Source organism: Python bivittatus, unplaced genomic scaffold, assembly GCF_059951505.1.
Source record: "Python bivittatus isolate LINGU-HERP-01145 unplaced genomic scaffold, Pbiv_v1 ctg000480_np1212, whole genome shotgun sequence".
Classification (NCBI taxonomy): domain Eukaryota; kingdom Metazoa; phylum Chordata; class Lepidosauria; order Squamata; family Pythonidae; genus Python; species Python bivittatus.
In genome coordinates, this window is record NW_028277075.1 from 93,597,501 (window position 1) to 93,612,008 (window position 14,508).

The following is a 14,508-nucleotide window of genomic DNA, read 5'->3' on the forward strand; positions in this document are numbered from 1 at the left end:
GTCATCCATCTGCCTGCACCCTACTGTAGCCAATGGGATGGAACCATGCTACAATGTGTTATAAGCCATTTAGAGTTGCACATTGTATAATCAGTCCCATCAAATATGTAAAAAAATGACAATTATTGGTTATTTTTCTCAAATGATAGCACCTGGAGGTTTAGACAGTAAAGTTTAACTTTTCTAAGTACTCCAAGGATGGAGGGGTGGGGAATTAGTCCATTCATTTCACATACATATTAGTTAAATGGAATAGAGTTAGAAACTCATTGTCTTAAGTCTTGCTAATGGACTGAAAAATATTTATGAATATTCATGGGAAAACTCCTTTTTATGAGACACAATTGATGTGTTATAACATGACAAGTTGCAACCTTTTCCTCTGTCTCCCAGTCTTCTGGGGAGGTGGTTGAGGAGGTAGCATGAATAAAAAGTAAATTAATTAAAGAGTGGATATAACTGAAGTTAGGGACATCAAGGCAGATTTTTTTTAAAAAAAAGTCACCATGTATGTGTATCAGTGTGCATATATATGTTTGTTTGTGTGTAATAGAGTTGATACTGTAAAATAATGGTTACAATGAGGACTTTAAAACTTTAGCCAAAATTAATAATAGATTAGGTAGCAAAATAATTAGATCTATATTTCTATTCTTACATATCTTTATTTATCTGCCTGTATGTTTTGTCTGTATTTATCAGAGAGAGAAGGAGAGAAAGAGAGAGAAAGCTTATTCCCACTTACGGAGGTCAGCTGGAATAACCAAATATGCCTTCTGTTTTAGCAACATTTCCCATAAGGTAAAAGATTTGGGAGGAAGGGAATATATTTAAAAAATCAGGCTGGCGTAGAATGACCGAAACTGAGTAAGGGCAATAGAGATTGTCTAAATTGGAAGTTTTATTTACATCCAAAAGGGCAGAGCATAATTTAGTTGCCTCAGAATTTTTCACAGACATTAAAACTATAGCAAACATACCAGCAGGGAACCTTACACAGCGGCGCAGTGGGGGAGCTTGCCGAGCGTCTGCCCAACACTATGCCTGGTTGTAGCCAGCATCAGAAGCCTCACATTTTCTCTAGCACTCAGAATTGCAACCTGGTTCGTTCTCTTTTTATTTGATAGGGGAAGCTAATGAGAGAGATTAATAGATGAAAGGAAGAGTCATGCAAAAAGTTTTTTGGCAGGGTAAATGATGACTGTGATGTAAAACAAATATTCAAAAGTGAGAAGAATGGGGCAGGGAGGGAGAGATAAAGTGACCTAACACAATTGATAATTGCACACTATTGAAAATAAAATACTATTGAGGCACAGTGGTGCAAAAATCCAAGGTCCTAAGTGTTGAAATGAACATTAAACATGTATTCATGTTTTCTGAAAGTTCTTTGTAAATAGGAGTTGGTAGAGGGGTAAAAGGACATCAAGTCCCTCAACCATGAATAATGCAGCAGGGCTGAAACTGGAGGCAGAGGTCAAATTCGACTACCTTGCAACATAAGGAATTTATGTCAGGCTTATTAGGCTATTCCTAATAAGAGGATGTTATACAAGAATTGTAGATTTCCTGTTCAGTAACAAAGTGGTTTGCAGTAAGAAAACTGATGTTTGGAAGTATCATTTATGGAGACAGAGCACTTGTTAGCTACAGAAGATTGACGGTCTACATTTGTAATCCTGCATGCTCTATTCTGTACAAATAGCTCCATTAGAAATCACTTGCCTTACAGTAGTGGGTTACATATGAAATTTCTTTCCCTCCCTTCTTATAAGTTTGATATAAAGATGGCTTTAGGAAGCTTTTGGAGTAATCCATTTCAATCAAAAACTCAGATGAATCATTGAGGGGGTTTGCCATGCTTGAATATGATAGTCACAAATGTGTACTCTGTAACCATTAATAACTAGGATTCAAGGGTGACCTGTGGCTTTATGACATTCAAGTGCAGATCTTCAACCCCTGGAGAAAGTAAAGAAAGGTTAAGAAAACCATTAGTAAGTTGCTTGCAAGAACAAGATTATGCCTTTCTCTCCTCCCCATCCCGCATTCCACATGAATCAGCAGATCAACATTGTTCCATTAAGCAAAGCCTGTTTTCATAGTACCAATTTGTTCTTTTTTTCTTGAAGTCATTTTTGTGATGTACTATTTAAAAAAACAAAACAAAAAACACCTCTTATACTGAGAACAGTATCATCCTTTCTAATGAAAGAATATCCAATATTTTCATGGAACTGTAAAAGAGTGTCGTAGCAAAACGCCTGGTCTCAGCATCTTTGTGTGGGAAATGGTAAAGTGTGACTGTGATTTATAATGAGAAAAGGTATCTACAACATACAATTTTCTACCTAGCTGCAAAATAATAATTCATAGTGATGTCCATTCCAGATAAAATACCTTTGCTTAGGAGGACCCATGTGGTAAGATGATCATGATAAATGTCAGACCAATGCAGGTAACAGCTTTACAAACCATTAAGATTAGCTCCCTTTTTTTCCCCTGATGATAACAGTAACCATGCTGTGAGCCTATGTGGTAATAATATCTCATGACTGATAAATGCCAGAACCAGGCAGAGGTGTTTATCTTTCCCAGTTCAGAAATGCTGACTAAAGTTACCACATGTTGCAAGTGTTTCTTCTTTTTCAGTCAGATAACAATTAACGAATATGTTGATTCATAAAACAGAGTTATACAACATTCCTTCCAAGCCCTAGGAATGAATCAGTTATTTTTCACCTTCTTTGTCAGGGTATGTTCTAAGCTAGAAGCAAATTATGGAGGGAACTCTTGCCAGAAAGCGGGGGGTAATAAATGCTAACCCAGAGGTTAGAACTGCAGCACCTGCAAGTTCTGTTGTGTGCATGAGACACACTCAATTACTGTCTGCAGTATTCCAGAATAAATGAGTGTGTGTGTGTGTGTATGTGTGTTTTAATTAATTCTGGCACAAAACATGTGAGATGGCCCCAAAATTTGATCACAAGATTTTGTGCAAGATTACCACATTTTTCAAGAGATTTGGCAGTTTTGTGAAATTGGAGCTATTTTAAAAAATAATTTGTTCCTTTATTTTGGCGTCCACAGGAAAAGAAAGTCTGAAAAGTTTGTTGAGCCCTGCACTAATTACTATTATTATTTCAACAATTTAGAATGTATTTTATACTGATCAGTGGTAAATGCAATCTAGTTCTTAAATGTACAAGGAATATTTGAATTGTGGTCTTCTATTCTGCCATCTAAAGTTATACTCTCTCCCACCAATAGAGATGATCCTATACCACTTCCACCATTTTCCTCCAAGAGTTCTTAAACAAAAAGGGAAAGAGAATAGAGTTCCTATTCTGTTCCTGAATAGGAACTTTATTCTCTTCATAGAAGTCAGGATCAAATCATAACAATTTTCTTGTCTCCCATGGCAAGCATTGGTGATATATTTTACAGAAGTGGATGATCACCAAGTAATAGCTCCATTTGGCAGCCAAGGAATTGTAGCAGTCAGTCAATACCAAAATGGTCTTAGAAACTTTCAGAAAAATATCCAAATTTAAAATATACTCAATTAACATCAAACATAGATCTAAACTTAATAGTACTGTTATTAGTACTACCTATCTTTCTCCTCCTCCTCCTCCTCCTCTCTTCCAGGAGCAAAAGGCAATGTACATAGTAGTCATTCCTGGAATTTTATCCTCCCAATAACAGTCCTATTGAGTAGGGTGGGCTGAGACAGAGCTTCTGTGGTTGAGAATCAACTTGAATCTGGATCTCTCCTTTCCTGATCCAATACCTTAATATTTTACCACATTGTCACCATCTTCACCATAATCATTATAATCATCCTAATATACAATCTATGATTAAATCTTAGCTGCACACTATTAAACTACTTAAGACCTTCATTTGGGGTTCAATGTTATTTGACATACAGCTGTGTACCTATAAGGATGTTTCCAGTTTAGAAGTTATTCAGTCTTAAGGCCATAGCCCAGGTTTCTTTTTTCACCCTTAACTCTCTTATTTGGCTAAGAATTAGGCTCATCTCATTTGGGGTCCATCTGAAGCTATGCCACCTCAGATAGTGGTAAAGCAAATTCTCTGGGGAACAACTTTGGTTCACTTTACTTTATTAGATAGGTCTGAATCCTCCTTAAGAAAACAATTAAATCAACCTTGGTCAACCCAAGATACTTTTTTAACATCTCACACAGAAAACTTTTCACCTTGACCCCAGTTTGAGTTACATATTAGGGTGACAACTGGCAGATTCATCAGCATCCCTTATGAAAACCTTATCTGTATATATTCCAACACAGCAGTCAAGTCTGCATGTCCTGTACTGTTAGAGTGCCCATTACATACTAAATGGAAAGCAGAACTTATAACTCCAATTGTTACAAATCTTAACTGTTCTTTTGAGCAGGAAGCCATTGTTTTCCCCCTAGGAGGCCAAACTTCAGCCGTTTCTAAAAAGGCTGCCAAATTTCTAATAGCCATGGATGGAAGAAATCACCTCATGCCTCACACTACTAATTGTTGCAGGCTTTCCTGTACATGCTTATTGTGGTTTTATATTTGATATATAGTTATGTTTTAAAATTTGGTCTTGAGCTGTAAAAAACAAACAAACAAATTATCCGTCTTAGTTGCACTCACTGGGAATAAAGCTTCTTTTTTTTTTCAGCCAGAAAATGATAAATTGTCATTTAAAAAAAAAAAAAAAGTCAGTTTGAATGTTGCTGGGCATTCAAATTCTTCAGTCAGATTCACACCTTTTCTGGGTGTTGATGGGATGGCCAAGGGCAGAACAGGCAGTATCTCCCACATTTCTCAATCTACAAAAGCTTAAACAGTCTCAGGGGTGGTCATTTTGTCACAGAAATGTTTGATCCTATATGGAGATCTTTGAGCCCCTCTAAATAATGCATTTAACTCCTTTAAAGTTCATGTTGCCACGCTTTCCAGTGGAATAGTTTTTAGGTAATAAAAAGCATAACAAAGCTTTTATAGGAGGGCAGCTATTTTTTTTAGTCTTGCACTGTGTGGAATTGCTATCAAAATATTTCAAGAGCGTTGTTTTTGTTTTAAAGGTGGCTGATAATCACTTGTGCTGCCTCCCCTCCAGAAAACAGAGAGAGAGAGAGAAACCGAGAACCAAAATAATAAATATTTATGCACTTTATATTATGTACATGACTCGTTATATCTAACAACTATTAATATGACTAGATCATTGAGCACATGCTGAGGAGAGAGTAGGAATGTATTTATATGACCGAATTTCCTTTTCAGTCCGTGGGTTGAGATCATCCCCACATGAAACTTGGATGACTGAAATGACAATGTGCAATATTACAGAAATGACTGTATGAAGGTATGATGAACCTGGGTTTCACTGCAAGCTATCAGTCACATGCATTTAGTATTGTAGACTAAGCCCATAACATGGAAGGTTAGAAGTCTCAGACCTCCTCTACCAGAAGCTCTGTGGGTTTATACATCCTGCCTCACCTTTCCACCTTGGTGGGGTGCTTAGTAATTAATGCTGTCACCACCTATCTTCTGGATGGATGCCTTTACCTGGCATCCTATTCATAACCCTAGTAGAGGAAAGAGATAGGGATCTCACAGCCTCTTTGCCTTCTGGAAAACTGCAGGGGAAAACAGGGATGGGGACAGAAACCTGACAGGACCACTTCCTGGCCCATGTAGCTTTGAGGTGTGGAACTAGAAACAGCAGTCCCCACTCCTCTGGAGAAGCAGGGCAAATTCATATATTCCTCCCCTAAAAATAAGGGGGGAAATGAACTTTAAGCTCAAACATAATCTTGTCATGTAAGAGTATGTAAGACACAGTTGGATGTTCCTGTACTTCCCAGTTTTTCAAATCACCATGTTATATAAGTCCAACATAGAACTGGCAATGGAGAAAACCTCCTCAGAGATTAGCTAGCAGTTGTGATGCCTGCTGAGTAAGGAAGGGAGAGGGCACAAATCAGCACAACCTGTCTAGGGTCTATGGCCAGGTTTGCCTTTCCTTTTGTAACCACAGATAAACTGATCATTGAGCTCATGTTCTACATTCTCATTGGCCTTCTGCTGTTCAGCCATAATGGGAATTATTGTTATGAGAATAAGGCTAGTCATGCCCTTGATACATTGTTTGCATCATTCTTTCTTCCTCTGACATGAATGGGAGAAGATCCAAGGTGTTCACTTCTGCTTTTGTCTAATTGCAGTTTTACTGTTTTTATCTGGAACCATAGGTTGGAAGAGACCTTGGAAATCTTCTAATCCAACCCTCTTCCCATGGCAGAATGCTCAGACCATGCCAGACAAATGGCTGCCCAAACTTTGTTTGAAAACCTTCAGTGATAGAGGACTCATAACTCTAGGGCAGTGTTTCTCAACCTTGGCAACATGAAGATGTATGGACTTCACGTTGCCAAGGTTGAGAAACACTGTTCTAGGGTGATTCTTAATAGCTCTCATGGTCAGGAAATTGCTTCTTATTCTGAGTTTGGATCTCTTTGTGTAAAGCTTCCACACATTGGTTCTTGTCTATCCTCAGGCACTATGGCAAAATCCATACCCTCTTCCCTGTGACAGCTCTTGATGTAGTGGAAGACTGCTATCAAGTCTCCCCTTAGCCTTCTTTTCTTTAGGCTAAACATACCCAGTTCTTTGAACCATCCTTCATAAGATTTAAGCTCCAAGCCCCTCACCATCTTTGTTGCTCTTCTCTGCATTCTTTCCAAGTCCTTGGAATTCTTCTTGTATTGTGGTGACCAAACTTGGACACAGTATTCTAGACCAGTACAGTCTAGAGTGGAGCTATCACTTCTCCTGACCTCAGCATTATACCTCTGTTGATGCAGTCTAAGATTGCATTGGGTCTTTTGGCAGCTGCAGCATGCTATTGGCTTATGTTTGATTTATAACACCAGATCCTTCTCACAAGTACTACTGCTGAGACAGGTACCACCTGTCTTGTACCTGTACATCTGATTTTTTTCTTATCTAAGTGCAGAGCCTTACATTTCTTGTCATTTTGTTGGGAAAAGCTCAATATTCAAGACTATAAAGATCCTTTTGACCCTAATCCTTCTGAAATGTTAGCAGTTCCTACATTACCACCAACTTTGTGTTATCTACAAATCTGCTGAGCATTCCTTCTAACCCCTTATCTAAATCATTTATAAAAATGCTGAAGAGCATTAAGCACAGGAAAGAACCCTGAGGTAACCATTCCATACCTCTCTCCATGTAGACCTAGATCCATTAAGGACCACATGTTGAGTATGGTTGTTCAATCAATTGTGAATCCATCTGGTAGTGGGACTATCCATCCCAGAGTGTTTGATTTTATGAATAAAAAGGCTATGGTCAATTGTTATAAAATGCTTCGCTGAAATCTAGGTACAATATATCCACTCCATTCCCTTGGTATGCTAATCTAGTCAATTGGTCAAAAAGGCAGTAAGATTAGTCTGGCACAGCCTATTTTTAACAAACACATGCTGGCTTCTGGTAATCATCTTGTTCCTTTCTAGGTGTTTGAAAACGTACTCCTTGATTATCTTGTCTAGGTTTTTTCCTATTGATTGGTTTGTAATTTCCTTGGTTTAATTTTTTCCCTTTGTTAAACACTGGGCAATCTTAGCTTTTCTCCAATCTATTGACACCTTGTAGTCCAGGAGTTCACAAAGATGACAGTCTGTGGTTCTGAGATTACATCTGCAAATTCCTTAAGCACCATGGGATGTAATCCCTCCAGCCCTGGCAACAAATTCATTCAAAGCCCCTAGGCATTTTCTTGCCATTTCCCTGCCTATTTTGACCTGCATTTCTCTCATGTCCCCATGGTGCACTTTTTGACTGGTTGCCCACTTTTTTTCCTTTTACAAAAAGACAGATGCAAAACAGGAATTTCGCAGTTCAGCCTTCTCCCTGTTGTCCATCACCATCATGCAATCATCTCCAATCAGCAGACCGACTGTTTTCTAGTCTTATCTGCATATACCCCAATAAACCTTTTTTGTTATTTTTGGTATTTATTGTAAGCCTTGCTCATTCTGAGTCTTAGCCTTCCCGACCCCTTCCTTACAGATTCAGGTTATTTCTTGATATTCTGTCTTTCATATATGCCTTTTTTTCCATTTTTTAAACTTTATGCCAAATTATTATATAGCGTGATACTTATATTCTAATTACAATGATGAGGCAAGGTCAACCAAAAGCATCCTGTATATTTCTGTTGTGGGAAAATACCTCTTCCATACTGGAACTCTCAAAATCTTTCCAGAGTAGGAGAACTAAGCAAAATAAAGCCAGTCACAAGATCCAGGTTATCTAAAACCTGCAGCATGTAAAACTGTTTCCCTATGTCAGGGACCTTGAACATTTATTTTATCTTATCTTTTGCAAAATGAAAGCACAGTTATACGTGCTTCAACATCTCATGCAAATATCTTACTCAGAAACCATATTTTAAGACCTGAAGCCATTAATCATATAAAAGTATGCTTATCCTAAGTCAGTCAGCAGCAGTGTCATTATCACAACATTAAAATAAGTTTCACATCACAAAAGCGATTATAGGTCTCAATCTCACATTCTTTCATTACTGACTTAATTGTTTTCTACAAAAAGGCAGTTATGAAATGATGGAAGGGATACCAGGCAAGGGACAGATGTGAACTAAGAAAATCAGCACAACGAAGAACTGATCATTAGAGAGCATGGAAATAAAGCTTATAAGCTTACACAATAGGCAAGGATAACTTCCCTGGCCTAAGTTGTACTGAGGTCATAATCTGAATATTAACCACATCACTTCATATTGAGGGCACATTCACGTGACTTCTACATGAAACTTCCTTTCCATGTAAAAATGAATGTCTTGGAAAAGAAAACTATTGTGATCAGCTAGCAGTTGATGTGTGCAGGGCTTTTCTTCTTGATCCAGCAGTATTCAGTTATGGAGATTCCTAGCTGCAGTCTGAAGTGATATTAGCTGTATTTATCACTTCCTTGAAACCAAAGCCTCTGGTACCTCATGGACCCATGGATGATGAGATAGCTTTATGAGGTAAGATTGAAAAATGCCACAGGGTTTTCTCCACCATAACTTGCAATATGACTTACAAAGTTAAAAACTTAAACTGAATAAGCTATAGTATGAATACCTGCTAAAATTTGTCTAATGTCTCAATTAAAACTTAGTGAAGGAATGATTTAATTTTATTTCAATAGAAAATGTAGTCAGTAATGAGCAGGGGAATGACTTAATATTAGTTCTTTCTTGTGACACAATCAAATGTTTTCCTGTTCATTTATATTTGGATGGGAGAAAACCCAGTGGGTGGATTGTGCATGTACATAGATATGTGTGGGTAATCTATGAAAATCATGTGTTATTTTTCTAGGTTGAAAGAGAGATGAGGTATATGGGGAATTGTTCGTGTTTTTCAAATAATCTAATCTTATCAGAGAAGGTGCTTGTATATTTCCAGTTGGTTGAAAGAGCATAAGCCAATAGTTTCCTATCCTTTTAAGTCACTGTAGCCCATTTAGGCCAGAAAAGTATTTCCTCAGGAAAGTCATGAGATGAGATTATGGCATGACAAGTTACACCCTGGCATTTGCTACCTCAGACCCATCTTAGACAGTTCCCCTTCTTACTTCCAAAGACTAGCTGTGTTTGTCATCAGCAGGAAAAACAACTAGGTCTTATAGCATCAGTTGCACACCATGATTATGCCTCAGCTTTCATGGATCTCAGTCCGCTTCATCAGAGGTTGGGGCATCATTCTGAGCTGCAGTGCACTGCTGCAGCTCCAGCAATATCTGAGAGTCCCCATTCCCCAACTTGAGGGGACATCGAGGGACAGAAGCTTCAGGAGGCTGTGGTGAGTCAGAGGACTTTGAAATCTCAGTGTGCATGAGGTTTTCATTCGTACAAATGTGAACACACTCCATTGGAAAATAATGCTTAAAACAGGGATGCTTCAGCTGCAAATAACCTTCTGGTCGTATTCTTTGTCTGTTTCAAACACAGCAACAGTAGCAGTACTCTAGACAGTCAAATACCGTTATAACACCCATAACTCTTCTTCTTCTTTCAGAAATCCAAGAACATGATAGCCAAGTGAAAGCCATAAAGGACCTCGTACAGAGATTGCCCAGGCCAAACTATGACACCATGAAAATATTGTTTGCACATCTACAAAAGTAAGTGGAAAAGCTATGAAGCTTTAAAATAAGTTGGGAATTAGGAACAAAAATGGCAGATTGTCTTTGAGCAACATGCTGTACTGTTTCAATACTGTACTTTTTCAGTGCATAGTCAGATCCTATCAAGTGATCGTGTGATATATGTTACATTTTTGAAGATCGTCCCATACTAGATTGCAGACAGAAGGAAGTTAAACAGAAAGGCGTATTTAATATCACTCTAAGCCGATTTTGGCATAGGAAAGGACAAATGCAGCCAGAACTGCCATCTTCCTTAGCCTCATGTATATATGGAGTATACGACAGTGAAACATTGTCTTGTATTAATAGATGACTCTTTGCCGCTGTTTATCAGTATATTTCTTTAGGATTGTGAATATTTACTCCTCCCCACTCCCTGGCCAGTTTTTTCCCCTAGAAAACAAGCCAAGGATTTGAAAGTTGAAGTTAATTTAGAAATAGAAAACACAAAGGTTTTGTTTTTGTTTGTTGCCAGAGAGTTTATTAGTTATATATTGTATATATGTATACATGTATATATTATGTACATTAGACTGCTAAGAAGGAAAGTATAGACAAATTCAAGTATGTCCCACTTCTACTGCTTAGAATCTTCATAACATAAAGGTTCTGTAAATTCTTGTATAAGGTTTTGTACAAATATTTTCTGAACCACACTAGTAAGTTTGTTTTTTCTTTTAGCTCAGGGTATTTTGAATTTGACCTATAGGAAATGGATCCATTTGACCTATATATATGGATCCATTTCCTATAGGTCAAATTCAAAATACCCTGAGCTAAAAGAAAAAACAAACTTACTAGTGTGGTTCAGAAAATATTTGTACAAAACCTTATACAAGAATTTACAGAACCTTTATGTTATGAAGATTCTAAGCAGTAGAAGTGGGACATACTTGAATTTGTCTACACTTTCCTTCTTAGCAGTCTAATGTACATAATTAAGAAATAAGGGGGCTTTCATGAGCAAAATACGTATTTGCATGCAAAACTGCACCTTTGGATCCAATCCACAGTATTCTAACTGTATAATATTCATCAGCCTCCAGTGAGAGAAGTCACTAACAGAAGTTAGCATCTAATCTTACTTTCTGGATAATAGCATATTCACCCTATCAAAGAAATCTTAAACAATTGCATGAGCTTTAATCAATTAACTGACTAACCTGATATCCATTTGATGACAAATACAAACATACAAACACATATCTTAACAGTGATAACAGTTATGATGATTTGTAATTCTATACATCTATTTTCAAAGGAACTCAAATGCATTAATTATATGCAAAAGATTCAGGTTCATCATTTGGCATGTGCACTTGGGGCTGAAAAAGATTCTCTAGTCTGAAACCCTGGAAATCACTGTGAGTCAGTGTAGGTATTATAATTGAAACTAGATGCACCAATGGTCAAAACTCTGAAATACCTCTTAATGTCCCTTTGATCAAACTTGCTAAATTTCAGCAACATTCATATGTCTTGAGTTTCTATCCTAGAAAGTAAATATAGTTTAGTAGAAATAAGAACAAAGTATTAAATAGAAAGAATAGTTGAACCCACAGTTTAATCCAGTAACTGTCAATACACATTTATATCTACTGTAATCAACTGTTTGGTGCTGTCCACTTTCTGAAATGATAAATAATCTGTGGCACCACTACAAGGTTTAGTTTAGTTTAAGTGAAAAAGAATAGAAACTGATTTTTGTCCCACATCTATGTATATGTTGTAGATTCTGATTCATATATCTATATCTGTACCTATACCACTTTCTTAATCAGAGGTAAACAACATATAGAAAAGTTTCTAATGAAAATAAAAGGGAAAAATATAGGTTGATACTAAAGAAGACAAAGGTAATATCAGTCTACATGTTTTGTGAATGTACCGTGAATAACAAAGAAATAAAGATGATAGATGGTTTTCTTTCTTGGGGTCAAGAATAGACAGATAGTGACTTATTATTGAGAATAGGTCAAGATGATAATCATTTATCCATACATTCACCAGGAGTGAACTAGACTTGATGGCACCTAGCTAACTAACAAGCCAAAAATACTTCTTCTCATTAGCATAACTGCTAATCCTGGTTCAGATTCTGAAAGAGCACTGAACTCTCAAAGTTGCTTTTAATGCAGCTTCTTCACCATTCAGGCTAAAAATACCTCTTAGGTGTATTTATCTCTCTCACACAGTAAAGAATGTTAATCCAGCTTACTTGATTTCTCTCTAATAGTGAGAACTAAGCAAGAATTCAACTATGTCCCCCTCCCCCCTCAACTGAACTCTCTACTCAGTAAAAAATCAACTCTCTACCTGGAGCTTACTTAAGTCCCTTCTCTTTTGCTACTACTTCCTATTTTCTATTCATCAGCTTAAATTTGATAGTAACAGTGAAGAAGAGTAGCCAGTTCAGTTGACCTTTACTTTTCTATCTGTTCTTATTCTCTGAGATGGATTAGATGGGACTGGATGGTGAGGAAGAAATAAAGGATTAGTTAAACCAGCCATAATTGGTGAACTAGAAGGGACAAAGAAACTCACAATGATTGCTGTTACTGTTTATAAGCATGATCATCACCAGGATGAACCAAATGGGAAAAAGGAAGAAGAAAGTGAGAAGGCTGGAGAAGGAGCTGGTGGAAGGGACAGCTGCCCTTCATCAATAGTTGGAGTTTTAATAATATCAGTGGGGTCCTTGCCAGTGTGTAGCAATAAGGATTTATCCTATCATACTAATCACACCAATCCTTCATTCTCTCCACTCTGATGGTAACATTTCAAAGGCTTGAGAGATGCAGTAAGGCTCATTTAAGAAAATGTTCTGCTTCTCTTAGATAAACTGCACATCTTCTCTAAGTTCCACATACATTTATTCTCTTTTTGTTGTTGTTCTGTTTTGTTTTGACTCTGCTCTTACAAATTCTGTAAATCCTAACCAATATCTGAAAGATAGTGCTGTCTACTCTTCATTTAGTTTAAGTGTATTTATTTATTTATTTAAAAGATTTTTATGGCTGCCCATTTTATACAACTTAACCCTGGGTGGCTCACATTTGTTCTGACCTTCTCCAGCAGTATTCTAGGCACATCTTAAATCACTCTCCTGGAGCTCCACAATAAGCCAGAGGATTCTATGGGATTCACAGTCACAGAGTCCACATAAGTGCTGTCTCGCCCAAGGCTGTCATTGCATGCTCATTCCAGGCTGTGACTAAGGTCCTGGCTGAATCATGCACCAGAGCTTTGGGAATAACCCCAAGTTCCCTCTGAAGCTCCATAGGGTCCATCAGCGGTGGGTGGTTACAGAGAACTGCAGGGCCAAGAGGGAGTGATCTGTCCATGGCAACATCCCCCAACATTAGAGCATGTTGCCATTGTTGCGAGACAAAAACTAGATGTAAAGTGTGATATCCACTATGAGTGGGGCACTTAATAAGCTGGATCAACTCCATGGTTGCTGTGATGGAGAACTGCCAAGCCATCACCAACTCCAGGCCCAAAGAAGGCAGGTTGAAGTCCCCCAGGACCATCAGACAAGAACCCCACCACCAATTCAGCCACAGAGATAAGGAGCTGCTACAATCTAGATTCAGATCCCCAGGTGGGGATACAAAGGATTTGTAGCAGTGGTTCTTAAATTGTTTGACCCAATTACCCCTTTTCCCAGTCTCAAACAATGTCATTACCCCCCCCCCAAAAAAACAGGCTCTATTGTTTAGCAATTACAAATTGCTCCATTATTCCCCCCCCCCCAGGATATCCCCAGTTTAAGAACCACTGATTTATAGTTTGACCTCTTGAGGATCCTATTCCAAATTAACTATTTTTGCCCTGCTATTTACACTTCCAGAAGTGATCTCTTGAAACAAATTGATTTCAACTGGGACTCCAGCAAGAACCAAAACATTAAAGCCCTCCCAATATGAAATCTCCACCTAGGCTGAGTTCTATCATTTATATTAGAATAAAAAACAAAAGATACAGCTACTAACTTTATCTGAAATAAAATATTATGAGATCAATTAGATCTGACCTGTATCAGTAATAACATGTAAGTGTTATTAGAAAGACGTTGCCTTCTCTTTGTTGGATAAATCAGATCTTATTTCTTCTCTTTTGCTTTTTTTAACTATTAAAAATAACTACTATTGAATTTAACCCTAGTAAAGGGTTGTCATTGTGCCCTTTAGGCAGAACTTATTTTTGCTTTGTTACTATGTTACCAGTATGATATAATTTATTGAC

General features: G+C 37.5%; 1 protein-coding gene across 2 annotated transcripts in view; it reads left to right on the top strand.

The window, feature by feature from the left end:
- The window catches only part of ARHGAP15 (Rho GTPase activating protein 15), a 424,051-nt gene that overhangs the window by 383,900 nt on the left and 25,643 nt on the right, over positions 1 to 14,508 (top strand). For both annotated transcript variants that reach the window (XM_088146524.1, XM_088146525.1), the window contains one exon: positions 10,131 to 10,236. In XM_088146524.1, the coding sequence (XP_088002650.1) occupies positions 10,131 to 10,236 (106 nt within the window). The remainder of the gene's footprint in view (positions 1 to 10,130; positions 10,237 to 14,508) is intronic.